Genomic DNA, 15581 nt, shown 5'->3' with positions numbered 1-15581 from the left:
AGGGAGGATTCAGGGTCACCTGGTCCAGCCCTAACTATATGCTTTAGAAAAAAGGAAAGTTTTAAGCCTAATCTTAAAAGTAGAGATAGTGTCTGTCTCCCGAATCCAAACTGGAAGCTGGTTCCACAGAAGAGGGGCCTGAAAACTGAAGGCTCTGCCTCCCATTCTACTTTTAAATACTCTAGGAACAACAAGTAGGCCTGCAGAGCGAGAGCGGAGCGCTCTAATAGGGTGATATGGTACTACAAGGTCATTAAGATAAGATGGGGCCTGATTATTTAAGACCTTGTATGTGAGGAGCAGGACTTTGAATTCAATTCTGGATTTAACAGGAAGCCAATGAAGGGAAGCCAATACAGGAGAAATATGCTCTCTCTTTCTAGTCCCTGTCAGGACTCTTGCTGCAGCATTTTGGATTAGCTGAAGGCTTTTCAGGGAGTTTTTTGGACATCCTGATAATAATGAGTTACAGTCATCCAGCCTGGAAGTAATAAATGCATGAACTAGTTTTTCAGCGTCACTCTGAGACAGGATATTTCTAATTTTAGAGATGTTGCACAAATGGAAGAAAGCAGTCTTACATATTTGTTTAATATGTGCGTTGAACGACATGTCCTGGTCAAAAATGACTCCAAGGTTCCTCACCGCGTTACTGGAGGCCAAAGTAATGCCATCCAGAGTAAGAATCTGATTAGATACCATATTTCTAAGATTTTCAGGGCCGAGTACAATAACCTCAGTTTGATCTGAATTAAGAAGCAGAAAGTTAGCGGCCATCCAGGTCTTTATGTCTTTAAGACATTCCTGCAGTTTAACTAATTGGTGTGTGTTATCTGGCTTCATGGACAGATAGAGCTGGGTGTCATCTGCATAGCAGTGAAAATGTATGCTATGTCTTCTAATGATACTGCCTAAGGGAAGCATGTATAATGTAAACAGAATTGGTCCTAGCACTGAACCCTGTGGAACTCCATAATTAACCTCAGTGTGTGAAGAGGACTCTCCATTTACATGCACGAATTGGAGTCTATTAGATAGATATGATACAAACCACTGCAGTGCAGTACCTGTAATACCTACAGCATGTTCTAATCGCTCTAATAGGATATTATGATCAACAGTATCGAACGCTGCACTGAGGTCTAGCAGGACAAGCACAGAGATGAGTCCACTGTCAGAGGCCATAAGAAGATCATTTGTAACCTTCACTAAAGCTGTTTCTGTGCTGTGATGAGCTCTGAAACCTGACTGAAACTCTTCAAATAAACCATTCCTCTGCAGATGATCTGTTAGCTGTTTGACAACTACTCTTTCAAGGATTTTTGATATGAAAGGAAGGTTGGAGATTGGCCTATAATTAGCTAAGACTGCTGGGTCTAGAGATGCTTTTTGAGTAAAGGTTTAACTACAGCCAGCTTGAAGGCCTGTGGTACATAGCCGATTATTAGAGATAGGTTGATCATATTTAAGATCGAAGAATTAATTAATGGCAGGACTTCTTTGAGCAGTTTTGTAGGAATGGGGTCTAAAAGACACGTTGATGGTTTGGAGGAAGTAATTATTGAAGTTAACTCAGAAAGATCAATTGGAGAAAAAGAGTCTAACTTAACATCAATGGTACTAAGAGTAACTGTAGATAATATTACATCTGTGGGATGATTATTGGTAATTTTTTCTCTAATGATAAAAATTTTATTTGTGAAGAAGTTCATGAAGTCATTACTAGTTAACGTTAAAGGGATGGTTGGCTCAAAAGAGCTCTGACTTTTTGTCAGCCTGGCTACAGAGCTGAAGAGAAACCTGGGGTTGTTCTTATTTTCTTCAATCAGTGATGAATAGTAAGATGTTCTGGCTTTGCGGAGGGCTTTCTTATAAAGTAGCAAACTATTTCTCCAGGCTAAATGATGATCCTCTAGATTTGTGACACGCCATTTCCTCTCCAGATTACGAGTCATCTGCTTTAGGGTACGTGTTTCAGAATTATACCACGGAGTCAGGTACTTCTGATTTGAGGCCTTAGTTTTCACCGGAGCTACAGTATCCAGAGTCGTACGTAGTGAGGAGGTGAAATTATTAACAAGATAATCGACCTCTGTTGGGGTAGCGTTCAGATAGCTGCTTTGCTCTGTGTTGGTACACGGCATTGAAGATGATAACAGTGGGTGGATTATATTCTTAAACTTAGTTACAGTGCTTTCAGAAAGACATCTACTTTGATAAAGTCTACTCTTCACCGCTGTGTAATCAATTATTGTAAAAGTAAATGTTATCAGGAAATGATCAGACAGGAGAGGGTTTTCAGGAAACACTGTTAAATGTTCAGGTTCGATGCCATATGTTAAAACAAGATCTAGAGTGTGATTAAAGTGGTGGGTGGGTTCTTTTACATTTTGAGAGAAACCAATTGAGTCTAATAACAGATTAAATGCCATGTTGAGGCTGTCACTTTTAGCATCTACATGGATGTTAAAATCACCCACAATAATTATTTTATCTGAGCTCAGAACTAAATCAGATATAAAGTCTGAGAAATCAGACAGAAACTCTGTGTAAGGCCCAGGTGGACGATAGATGATAACAAGTAAGACTGGTTTCTGAGTTTCACAGCTGGGGTGGACGAGGCTAAGCATCAGGCTTTCAAATGAATTAAAAGTCTGTCTTGGTCTTTCATTAATTAATTAATAGGCTGGTGTGAAAAATTGCTGCCACACCGCCCCCTCGGCCTGTGCTTCGAGGTTTCTGGTAGTTAGAATGGCTCGGGGGTGTTGATTCATTTAAACTAACATAATCATCCTGCTGCAACCAGGTTTCTGTAAGGCAGAGTAAATCAATTTGTTGATCAATTATTAAGTCATGTACTAACAGAGACTTGGAGGAGAGAGACCTAATATTTAATAATCCACATTTCACTGTTTTACTCTTTGGTTCAGATGTGGATACTTTGTTGTTCTTTCTTTGTAATTGTTTATGTTTAAGTTGTTTGTTGCTGGTTTTTAGTTTGTTTTTTGTCTGTTTGGGAGCTGACACAGTCTCTATGGAGATGGGTTTTTGGGGGGGTAGCAGGAGGAGAGAAGCTGCAGAGAGGCGTGTAAGACTGCAACTCTGCTTCCTGGTCCCAACTCTGGATAGTCATATTTTGGGGGGTTTAATAAATTTGTCCATATTTCTAGAAATGAGAGCTGCTCCATCCAAAGTGGGATGGATGCCGTCTCTCCTAACAAGACCAGGTTTCCTCCAGAAGGTTTGCCAATTATCTATGAAGCCCACATCGTTTCTGGGACACCACTCAGACAGCCAGCAATTTAAGGAGAACATTCCTTCCCTCCCCATCTCCAGCTGCCTCCCTCTTCCCGCTCCTCCACAACCACCCACACATGCAGGGCCTTGGAGTGGGGGTATGTCACCAGGGTGCAGAGGAGGCTACCCCCCCCCCCCCCGTCCCCCCCCGTCCCCTTCTGGCTGCCTCTGCCTCAATTTTATCCCACAACTTAGACATTCACATTATTCACACTCTCATTACACATACATATAGGATCTTGGGGGTGGGCACAATCACGGAGTCCAAATCACCATCAGGGTGTACACCTCACCCCTGACGTCGTTGCCCACCTCTCAATTTTAAATACACTTAGTCATTGAGGGTTAGCAGGAGGGACTATGCGCTTACCTGCTGCTCCTTGGCAGGTAGCTCCATGCCCTCCTGGGTTTTAATTGCACCTTAGAACACATATGCATCAACACTACAATGAGCGGGTGGAGGGAGGTTTGGAGTCTTCTCCCACCCCCATTCTCTGCGGCCTGCTGGAGCGGGAGGGCTAGTAGGAGGAGTTGGCCGTCCGACTGCGGTCTGGGGTGTGGGGCCTCCCTGCTGCTGCGGAGTCAGGGTGGTCTGCCTCTCCCCACCGCAGGAAAAAGGGTAACACCACCTGGGTCTGGGTGCAATTCCCCCCTCCAGGGGCAAGGGTACCTAGACCCGGTTTGTAGAGTACGCTTGGGGAGTGTGATTGTGTGTACAGCGTCTCTTTATGTCTGTCTCCACGTTGGTTGAGTGTGGAGTGAGTGCATATGAGAGCATGAGGGTGGGAATGGATGTTTGTGTCTGTGTGTGCCTGTATGTCTGTGTCTATATGTCAGGTTGGGTATCAGACGCCACCTCTCTGGGGACACCTCAGGCCCTCCAAGGTTTGGAGGCCTATCTCCACCCACCACCACTTCCCCTGCCGGTGGCGGACTCCCTCAGGTGTCGGTGTGTTGGTGGTTCTTTGTGTCTGGGGGTGGGCGTCCGGGTACACACCGGCTCACTCCCTGGCGGCCGCTTGTCGGGGCCTGGGGCCTGGGGCTCGCTCGGGCCCCTTTGGAGGTGGGGTGCCCCCGGCCTCTCGGCCTAGGGCTCGGTCACTCAGGCGCAGCTGGGGGCCGGCGGAGCTCACGGGCGCGTCACTGCAACTCCCCCTGACTTCTGCTCCGCGGCTGCTGGGCGAGCCCTCATCTGGGACTCTCCTCAGCTCTTTCTGGGACAGTGGCGCGGCTGCCCCTCTGTTGGTCTTCCATGGTCTCTTGTGTTCTGGGGGCCTCTGGATGTCTGGAGTTTTGATCTCCTCCATACCCGCTTCACACCCTGGAGGACGGGGCTGTGGCCCCCCCACACTCCCTAGCAGATCATTACATGGAGAAACCTTTGGAATGCAAGCATGCTGATCCACACAGGTATGCACACATGGGTATTCACAGACGCGGACTAAAGCTTTCTTGGCTGCTGCCTCAAAGCACACTGTGCGCTGTCTATCTTGCGTGCTGCACAATATCGTTTATTATTTAGTAAATATTGATATCTATGACTAGCTAGTTTATTGTGATGGTGCTTTGTTTTCTCTATTATTATGTTGCTCTTTGTTGTTTGCTGTCTCCTCTGTTTGTTTTTTTTGTTTGTTTGTTTTTTTTTTTTCTCCATACAGGTGACCCAGGAGTTCTTTTTTTTTTTCTCTCTCTTCCCCCCCCTTCTCACCGTCTCTTCTCCTCTTTGGTTTTCTTTCTTTCTCTCCCCCTCTCTCTCTCATTCATTCCCCCTGTCCTATTTATTAAAAAAAAAAAAAAAAAAAAAAAAAAAAAAATGACAAAGGATGAACTGAAGCTCTGCCATCACGTAATGTCGCATACTGCTGTTTCTGATGTCATAAAAAAAAAAAAAAAAAAAAAAAAAAAAAAAAAAAAGGAGAACATGCGGCTAAACATGTCACTCCTGGTCTGATTGGGGAGGGGACCAGAGAAAACTACAGAGTCCGACATTGTTTTGGCAAAGTTGCACACCGATTCAATATTGATTTTAGTGACCTCCGATTGGCGTAACCGGGTGTCATTACGCCAATCGTAATTTCCTCATTCTCAGATCATTCTCTGTAAACCCTACAGAGGTCATGTGGAAAAACTCAGTAGATCAGCAGTTTCACACTCAAAGTCACTTAAATCACTCTTCTTTCTCATACCGATGCTTGTGTTTTTCTTCAGCAGGTTACCTTGAACACGTTTGTATCCCTAGTGGCACTGAGTTTCTGCTATATGACACAGAATCAGGTTTTCATTCATTCTTTCCTGTTCTTGAATGAGTCTTTGGTGCTTTGTGTTCACTCTGAGAGCAAAATCAAATATGTGTTGTAAATATCTGAGGTTGTTAATGAAACAACAGCAGCAGACAAGAAGGAATCTTTAAGGCCAGTAAGGCCAAAGCCATGTCACAAATGTCCACCAGCACCAAAATGTAGCAGCTTCTTCTTTTGCACATGCTCCACCTCTCAGCTGAGTTCATTGATTTTTGTTCTTGGTTTTTGTGTAGTTCTGCTGACAGGGAGCTTTAGAAATGACACCAAAAACAATCTCATGTCACATTTTTATTAGTTCAACAGACATCTACACTGATGTGTTACTCACAACTGCACTGGACTGTATTCACATGGCTGTGCCTTTGTGTGTGAGCTTTGCTGCATTCTGAGTAAACATCTTGTGATTAAGAGATGCAACAACCTCAGCAAATATCCAACATGCTTCTACCTAACTATTAATTAGAAGCACATCTAACCAGCCCAAGAAAATAAATGGGCTCGTTCACTGAGTAAATAAAATACTCTTTGATGTCCACAGGGTGGCAGTGTTGTCCTCTGTGTTTTCAATGATTTGCATAACAGTCACGTGGACACCCAAAACCATCTGCATGTAGGCTTTCTGGATATACAGTATTGTATGTATATGTATGTATATGTATGCAATGCCACTTCACAACTACAATTGCCTCAAGTTGCTTTATTATGAGGACTACATAATGAGGTTTTGCCTCCTTTTAATGTCACTGAGAGTGCACATCCTAAATACTGTAACATTAAGACGTGGAGTGTGTGTCTGAGGTGTCAGCCTACTAAGGATGACAGCTGGGTTCACATATATGTCCTGATTCTACTGTTTAATAAAACAGGCACTGGATTGAAAAACAAAATAAATAAATTAAAACCAGTCGCAGTAGCTCCACTCGAATGCTCCACCACTGCTAACTGAATAAATACAGCCAGGAAGAGAAACTAAGGAGCCTTTCCAAAGTAACTAATCAGCTGCTGATTGCACATGGAATTGAGTTTTCAGGTATTATTGAAGTTACCTGTCCTAGCTAAAATATTAACTATTCAGTTATATTCAGTTTGAAAACAGCTCAAAAACCTCAATATTTTCAACCTTTATTTGAAGTAATAAATGATTCGGTATGCCAAGAAACTGAATATGCGTTCATTTTTTTCTGGGTTTTGTGTTCCCTTTGTCCTTGTTTGGCTTCTTTCCATCACTGGCTGCATGAAGTCTGGCTTCATATTGTTTCACTATGTCATTTTCATCCTCAGAGAACACCTGCAGCTATAAGAAGAAGAACAGGCGGTTATGTTGATCATTTCCTGCTGCTCTAGCTCTTTGTCAGTAACTGATCTGCGAGTTTACCTTGTTCAGCTGCGTCTCTGTGTCATTCATATCAACTCCTTCCTTTTCTCCTATGGCACCTGCTGTCATTTCATAGAGGTTTAGGATCGCCATCTTAATCTTTCCCAGTTGTAGTGTCTTCTTTGCAGCTGTTTCCTGAATGTGGTTCCACTTTTGTTCCTGTATGAAGACAGCAACACATAATGCCATTCACAGTGTATATTTGACCTAGCCTTAGTTCTGCTGCAGGGATGTGATCCAGGATTGTGTCCGGTACCCATGTGAGAGCTTCGGCCTGAGTCTTCTCTAGCTCGGTCTGGAGCTGAGACAGCAGACTGTTTTTCTGCATTACCACCAAGTTGTGCTGGTCCTGCAGGGTTAACAGTGCTTTCTTCTGCTGGTCGACCTCATCCTGCAACTTCATCTCCTTCTGGTAGAACTGATCTTGAAAATGGAGCAGACTCTCTGTGTAGTCTGCGAGAGCCTCAGTATCCCCAAACTGTAACACACAGACATACACACAGCTTTGCTTGCAGCTTTATCTTCAGTGTTTTCGGTGGAGGAATCACTGTTTAACATCATTATTATCATCATTAATAATTGATACAATACTTATGGATGGTGCTCTGTGCTCTCTGTGCTGGAGTTTGACACACAGCAGGTTTTCCCCCACACGTTTTCATACAAAAAGCAACCTTTGATTGGCTCTGTTTTATTTCGGTATTCCCTGTTCTGCATGGTTACTGTTAGTTTTACTTTTTCCAGTCTCATTTTCCCCTTTGACTTTCAGCGGTTCCTTCACTCACCCCTCTGTCTTCCCCTATTTTTTCATCTCATTGTCTGCTTTTGCTTCTTGTTCCTCTTCCTCGTTAGCTTCCAGTGTTCCCCTTTTGGTATTTTGTTTAGCTTGTGGGTTCTGCTATTAGACTGATAATAGTTCACCTGTGCTTGTCTCAACACAGCACTGGGACTACATTTTCCTGCAGACTCTAACTGTATGCTTTTTAATACTGTAAAGCTGGTATTTTAACATGGGAGTCATGAATGGATGGATGGATAAATAGTCAAATATTGATATTTGATATCTGAGATATTTCTGAAACAGTGTTTGGTACTGTTGTGATAACTGCTGTGTATATTCCACCAGATGCTGACGCTAACTTGGCTCTTGTTCATCTGCATCACACAGTCACAGGATGTATCCTAAGGCTGTTCACATCATAGCAAGGACTTCAGCCACGCTGATTTAATAGCAGTTAATCCTAAATTCCATCAGCTACAAGGAGAGCAGATACACTGGACAACGTCTCCCCCAGCATCAGGGCTAACCCTCTACCACACCGGGGCCAGTCTCTATGTCCCTGCTCTTGTCCCGAGGATCCTCTGAAAGAACCAAGTCAACTAAAAAACAACTGGTGTCCTTCTCTTGCTGCTCCATAAAGTGCAGATTGACATATTTAATCTGTATGAGATTTGACAGCTGCACAGCATCAGAGAAGAAAGTGCTCTAAAGGGTCCTCATCATCACCCAGAAGATCATCAGATGCCTGTCTCTCGCCTGTAAAGTCTTTGACAATTCCTATTGCCTCAAAGTAGGACATTAATAACATTAAAGTAAAATTAAAACACCACAATGAGACGTTCATCCCACCCTGGTCACTTTGTTTGAAAGTCTGTCCTCTGGCAGACGGTTCAGGACAATAGAAACACAGATAAGGGTAAAAAAAAAATGACGTAGTAGATCAGCTATGGTATGAATTTCAAAATCATATGTCTCCTCATACTTGTCGCCAAGTTATTACATTCACCAAGTTGTCCACGCCACCCACCATTAGCCTGGAACAGCTGAGGGGTGAAAATGATTTGGATCCAAAAGTCAAAAAATAATATATATATATACACACATGATATGCATGTGCACTGACAATAAAGACATTATTTAAATGAACTGATTACTGTTAGCATGAAATAAAAATACTGTACCTTTGTTATTTTAAGCACACGCTCCATGAAGTGCTTGTACATTGAGTGCCTCTGAACTTGATGCTGTAGCTCCTCTCTCCTCTCCATCAGTTCAGCATACTCTTTCTTTAATCTCTCTAACTCTGCCTCCTTTTGAATGAACTCTTTGCTGTCTGCCTTCGCTTCCTCCAGAGCATCATCAGCATCTTCATCCTACACAGTTTCAGGTCCAATTTGAGTTTCGTTCCAACCATAAAACTGAAATTCAGCTTGTGTGAAATGGTCTTCTACAGTACCTCAACAAAGGCTTCATGAAAGCGCTCCTGTATTTTATTAATGTCATCCTGCAGCTCCTTTGTCTGGTCCTTCAAACTTTTTAGCTCCTACAGAAATGCACACAAAGTAGAAAAGGTTTACGTTACTAAGGGAATACTTGTGATGACTTTCAGGACAGTAGGCCTCAAGGGTACTTATGGTGAAACCGTGTGTTTGAAAAGAGCTTAAAACTGAGGACATAAAGCTATCAACAGACTCTCAAGAAACAACTGCTTCGTATCCAAAACATCTGTGTTGAAGAGATATCAAGTGAAGCTGAACTAGGGCCAGGCCACACAGGCGGGTAAACAGTACAAGGCAGCAACGAACAAATGCAAACAGAGGTTTAATTACACATTGGGGTAATCGGGGGAAATGAAAACACTGGGGAAAACAGCTGAAACTAACCAGGAGAAAACAAGATGGAGACAGATTAACAAAATAAAACAGGAAGCAACAAAACGTGAAAATCAACAAGATGGCCCGGGGAACACAGAGAAATCCCACGCCTGGACCGTCGTTGACCACCGCCATGATTCTAGCCTACGTTACAGCGTCATGTGCGCTTTTTACATCCAACACAAAAACTGCAGTCGTGGCGCTTTTTGATTGTACTCAGAACTCGGAAATTCTGCCTTCTGAATAGGAAGATGTAGGTAACACCAGACTGCAGATGAGCTGCATACAGGGCTGGACTGGGACAAAACCACCACATATCCAGCTTTATGGCTCCAGCAAACATCAGCTGATACTAGAAAGTAATATTAAATAAATTCTAACAACAGCTGATCAAACGTGCTGCTGTTGTTTAACGTGACATCCGGTGGTTTCCTCTTTCTGGTGCAAAGCGGACGATAAATAAACAAGAGGGAAAAGCAGATCAGCTGATCATTGATCAGTTTCATGATTGAAGTAGAAACAGGAGAGGGAGGGGAGAGAATGAGAGAAGAAGAGGCAGCTGTGCAGCGTAAACACAGAATAACTCCAGCTTTGTGTCTTTTTCATTGTAGCTGAAGTCTGGGACAAATTGTTCCTTTTCACCTCAATACGAAACGCGTAATAATTTCTCTGAATATGAGACAATTCCGTTTTTTACAGGACGGTTGGAAACTCTAATAATTAACCGTATAAACAAAATAAAGTTCAACATCAGTAACATAGCACCACCCAGCTGTATAGAGATTGAAAATGTGATGTCATTCAGGGGTAAAACCGCAAAGGATTCTGGGAACTCGTGGCAAGAGGTACTAGCGCACGCAGGCTTTCAATTGAAATCAGTTACACAGCGATAAAAAGAAACACAAAAATGTCAAGAAGCCGTTGTATTATTAACTGCAATAGCCGGTCGCATGACAGCCACGGGAAGCTGACAGGTAAAGAGATCGGTTGTTATCGGATTACGTCGTTGAAGAGAAATTGTTCGAGCCATGTTTCCGAAGTAACAAAGAGGCGACGGATGGCCTGGATTGCAGCCATTCAAAGAGCAAATATAACGTCCCAGAACTCTCCAGCTCACAGGTTAGTCTGCTCCAAGCATTTACACAAAGGTCAGTGTTTTGTAGTAGTTAATGCATCATTTTTCATAACATAATTGGTGATATAGGTTACAAGCAAGTCTGGCGCTGAACAGAAATTGTCGCGCTATGCTCCTTTGTTTATTGTGCATAAATAGTAAATTGTCCTGACTCAATATTGCGTTTCGCTTCTGTTATTACCATGGTACATTGACAAAAACATATACTTTTATTCACAGGATAAAACTGTTGTTTTCTATCACTAATTGCCCAGTACGATTACAGCATACAATATTATTGTCACTGCTACATTTCTGTAATGCGTACCAGAAATTATTTCCACTGCTAATTAATTAACGTTGAGCTCAAAGGTCCTATTAATAAACAGTTAACGAATGTGTATTTATGAAGACGATTTGTGAGACTGGTAAACTTATGATAGGTACGATGGTCTTTACTTTCTACACGGTGCATTTCAAGGTCCTGTACCCATCCGTCGGTAAACTGTACCTGGGCTTGTTGCAGTGACCTGAAGTTACTAAACTTCACGAGTGTATGCACTCACTCCAAGAACCGTATAATTATAAATATGAGCGTGGTGAAAGTTGGGCAGCACGCTAACATCTTTGGTCCCTCTGTGTGCTCGTAAGGGTCTGACCCTTTCACTCCTTTGATTTTTTCCTCTTATCTTTTCTTTGACTTTTCGTCGAGTCTGTCTTTGTACGGACCGGCATTGTTCTCCTTCGTTTTGAACATAACTTTTTTGGGGGGCAAAGAAAAAGCAAGAAGGTTTTGGAACCGGAGAATGAACGTTTTGCGGTGCTGCAAATGCTTGCATTTGATGCGGTACTTGGATTGTTTTGCCACGAGTTCCCGGCATGCAATGCGCGAAAGTCACGTGGTCTGTCAATCTCTATAGAAACCCCGTCATGCTAGCTAGCACGCAGTACGAAAAAGTCAACACAACGAAAATAAACTCCAACTAAACTTGGTTTATATCTGACCCAGATAGACTGCAGGTCATAACTTCTTACCTGAAGGTCAGTTCACCTGATACTCGGACGGGCGGCCGCTTCGGGTCTCTCCTCCTCTTGCCTCCCCTTTCCTTCATCCACCTGCTGGCCTCCACCACTTGCTAATGTTATTGAATCTGTGGAAGCTCCGCGAGAGCCACCACATGAAGTAACGAATAACGAGCCTATCTAAATCCCAGTAACGAGTAACGCGTTCCTGATTTTGGCATAATAACTAGTTACCGTGCTCGTTACCACAATAATAACGTAGTTACTGTAACGCGTTACTTCATAACGCGTTAGTCCCAACACTGACCATTAACACTGGCTACCTGATAAACCTTAAACTGCCAGAAATGCCAGTGACAAATTCACACCTGTGTGCCTTCCTCATCCTTGGCTTTAAGCCCTGCGAGCTGTCTTTCTCCCTTCAGCATTTCACACAGGACAACACTCTGATCATGGGTTTTCTTCTTTTCCCCCAAACCACACGTGTTCCTGCAAGAACAGTAAAAAGTAATTAGCATACATCATTTACCGAATCGGGCTTCACAGAGAAAAACAGTAGAAACACTCCACAAAAACTTACTGTGAAAACTGCTTCTGGCTTCTGGGCCTTGAAGACATGGCTGTCTGTTGAAGACTTTTCAAAAAGAGTTATTGGTTCACTTTTCTTATGTTATCTTTTTCTTCTTCTTCTTCGCTTATTATGTTTTCAAACTTTCTAAAAGTGTGCATCTCCAGGCTCTAACAACCTTGTTTCTATGGCAACCAGAACTTGTAAAGACACAACTCACAGCATTTCAGTTTGAAGAAACACGTCTCGACCAAATGTGAAAAGAGCTTTTTTTTATTTTGAGTACATCTGTAAGACTGAAAAGATGAAATGATGATTGAGTTAGAGGTTTGCAAAAAGGTCCTTCACAGCTGATATTCGAATATAAATTCAGAGCAGCAAAAAACAGTTAACTGGCTTGTTCAGTTGTATCAGAAAACAACTGGAAATTTGCTTACAATACTGCCTCCATGTTAACTCCTGAAGTGATTTTAATAAAATGTGAATATCTCAAAGGAATCCTAACACCATATTATCCCGACGGAGCACTTCCCAGAGTCCTCCTACAGATAGGGACTCCTCAGCTATCAGAATTCCCTGCTACAGAAACATTTCCTATGTCTGTTTCAGTTTTCAGACACTAACTTTAAAATTAGGCCTAAAACTTTTTATTTTAATAAACTTCTAGTGGGAGAAGATTATTAAATGTTATCACAACTGGCTTAAGAATGGTGCCACAAAACACCAGAAGAGTGTGGAAGTCAGAAATATCGCAGGAGGACTTTTATGCGATTCACATTTCTTTGGAGCTGGTGGCTGGTTGCTTGGACATTTCAGGCTCTGGTTGTTTAGTTAACCCTCTAAATTATTTACTGCAGGTCATCAACAGAGTCTCTCATTAGCAGTCGCTTCAATCACTCACCTGGAAGTAAAGTTTCTACTATAGTTGCTTGAAGCTGCTGAACGTCATTCACATTCTGTAGCCTCTGCCCACATAGCAGACAGGTCTGGCCCAGATCTGGTGTCAAGCTGATACTTCTGACTGACTGGCGTCATGGCAGGGTGCATGTCAACCAGATGTTGGCTAGGCCTGGCAATGATGGCACTATTTATGTGATGGCATGCCATATCTGGCCTGATTATGGTTTGGTTTATATGCTTTATGTGGCCCAGGCTCATACAAAACAGGCCCTCCCTGGATCCGGGGGCTGTAAAACTCCTCTTTACACACTTTTTTTTTTTTTTTTTTTTTTTGTGTCCCGTTTGGATCTTTAGCCATCAGAATTGTTGTCTTAAGGCCAAGAAAGATGCCAAGCAGATTTATTTTACCAAGTGGATCATCATGACTGTGCCATATTGGTCCATTTGATTGACCTTTATTATAATTATGAATTTATTTTATTTTCAGTTGCTACAAACGGGACAGACATGACTGGGGGATAGGACAGGGAGAGAGAATGAAAGAAAGAGAGGGAGAGAAAGAAAACCAAAGGGGAGAAGAGACGGTGAGAAGGGGGGGAAGAAAGAAAAAACAAACAAACAAAAAAAAACAAAACACCTGGATCACCTGTATGGAGGAAAAAAACAGAAGAGAAAGCAAACAACAAAGAGCAACATAATAAAAAAACAGCACCATCACAATAAACTAGCTAGCAGTAGATAACAGTAGATACTAAATAATAAACGATATTGTGCAGCACGCAAGATAGACAGCGCACAATGTGCTTTGAGGCAGCAGCCAAGAAAGCTGTAGTCCGTGTCTGTGAATACCCGTGTGTACACCTGTGTGCATACCTGTGTGGATCAGCATGCTTGTATTCCAAAGGTTTCTCCATGTAACGATCTGCTAGGGAGTGTGGGGGAGCCACAGCCCCGTCCACCAGGGTATGAAGCAGGTATGGAGGAGATCAAAACTCCAGACATCCAGAGGCCCCCAGAACACAAGAGACCAAGGAAGACCAACAGTCTGCACATTCCAGGCCACCCTGGAATGTGCAGTTTTTTGCGCTATTGGGGGTCTGGGGACCCAGAACCGGTCAGTATCTGGTGTGACCACCATTTGCCTCATGCAGTGCAACACATCGTCGCATGGAGTCTATCAGATTGTCAATTGTGGCCTGTGGAATGTTGGTCCACTCCACTTCAATGGCTGTGCGAGGTTGTTGGATATTCGTGGGAACTGGTACACGCTGTCGTATACGCCAGGTCAAGACCCCGATGAGGACGACAGGCATGCAGTTGAGCGTCCCTGAGACGGTTTCTGACAGTTTGTGCATAAATTGTTTGGTTGTGCAAACCAATTGTTCCAGCAGCTGTCTGGGTGGCTGGTCTCAGACGACCTTGGAGGTGAACCTGCTGGATGTGGAGGTCCTGGGCTGGTGTGGTTACACGAGGTCTGTGGTTGTGAGGCCGGTTGGATGTGCTGCCATATTCTCTGAAACGCCTGTGGAGACGGCTTATGGTTGAGAAATGAACATTCAATGCACGGGCGACAGATCTGGTTGACATTCCTGCTGTCAGCATGCCAATTGCACGCTCCCTCATTGCTTGTGGCATCTGTGGCATTTTGCTGTGAGACAAAACTGCACATTCCAGGGTGGCCTTTTGTTGTGGGCAGTCTGAGGTACACCTGTGCACTACTCATGATGTCAGATCAGCATCCTGATGTGGCACACCTGTGAGGTGGGATGGATTATCGCAATATGGCAGATGTGCCCACTACCACACATTTGGACTGATTTGTGACCACTGTTTGGGAGGGATGGTTATATTGTGTATCTGGAATGAATTTTAGGTCTCTACGTCCATCCCATGGGGAATGGGAGCAGTAACAAAGGTGTTGCGTTTATATTTTTGTTCAGTGTATATTGTGGAGCAGGGAAATTATTTTACTGCTATTGTTAAATAATCATCATCATTACTATTGCATTAATAATATAATCTGCAGCATTGATATTGCATTCAGATGTTTAAACAGTGTGTGTGTGTCTTTCAGAAAGACTAAGTTGCAGTTGACAGGAAGTTGCAGGCTTTGCAGAACTGAAACCGAAAGTTATTCTGAGGAGCAGGTTAGACGAGGCTATTTGAATTACTAGGTTATTCAAATTGTCTGTTATACTTTTATATTCTATTATTAAGCTTTTAGTAGAGGTTCTTGATTAGAACATTTATTCAACATAGTACATGTAGTTTCAGTTAGGTTATTACACATAAGGATGAGCCTCTGGTCTGGTAAAAGGTCAGATATATATATATTGATCTGGCATTAAG

At 42.9% G+C, this 15581-nt stretch overlaps 1 protein-coding gene across 1 annotated transcript; it reads right to left on the bottom strand.

The window, feature by feature from the left end:
- Nucleotides 1-6712: 6712 nt before the first annotated feature.
- On the bottom strand, nucleotides 6713-12382 carry LOC146679187 (coiled-coil domain-containing protein 42 like-2-like). The gene is made up of 7 exons (XM_085412808.1): nucleotides 12345-12382; nucleotides 12133-12253; nucleotides 9210-9296; nucleotides 8935-9126; nucleotides 7229-7450; nucleotides 6973-7131; nucleotides 6713-6891 (listed from the first exon to the last, which is right to left on the bottom strand). The coding sequence occupies exons 1-7, from the start codon at nucleotides 12380-12382 to the stop codon at nucleotides 6769-6771; spliced, it is 942 nt and encodes a 313-aa protein (XP_085268934.1). The 3' UTR covers nucleotides 6713-6768.
- Nucleotides 12383-15581: the final 3199 nt, after the last annotated feature.

Source organism: Rhamphochromis longiceps, linkage group LG1 (assembly GCF_057381845.1).
Source record: "Rhamphochromis longiceps isolate RC_006_pf linkage group LG1, R_longiceps_female_GT1.1, whole genome shotgun sequence".
NCBI classification, from domain to species: domain Eukaryota; kingdom Metazoa; phylum Chordata; class Actinopteri; order Cichliformes; family Cichlidae; genus Rhamphochromis; species Rhamphochromis longiceps.
Note: the sequence above shows the minus strand (reverse complement) of the source record. Positions and strands in the feature narration are given on the sequence as shown.

Bases quoted from the DNA above. Each gene is read 5' to 3' on its own strand.
- LOC146679187 (XM_085412808.1), bottom strand. From the start codon at position 12,382: ATGTCTTCAAGGCCCAGAAGCCAGAAGCAGTTTTCACA. The intron at 9,297-12,132 runs GTGTGAATTTGT...GCATTTCTGTAG, and splicing joins AGGATGAGGAAGGCACACAG to GAGCTAAAAAGTTTGAAGGA. The intron at 9,127-9,209 runs GTACTGTAGAAG...GAAACTGTGTAG, and splicing joins TTCATGAAGCCTTTGTTGAG to GATGAAGATGCTGATGATGC.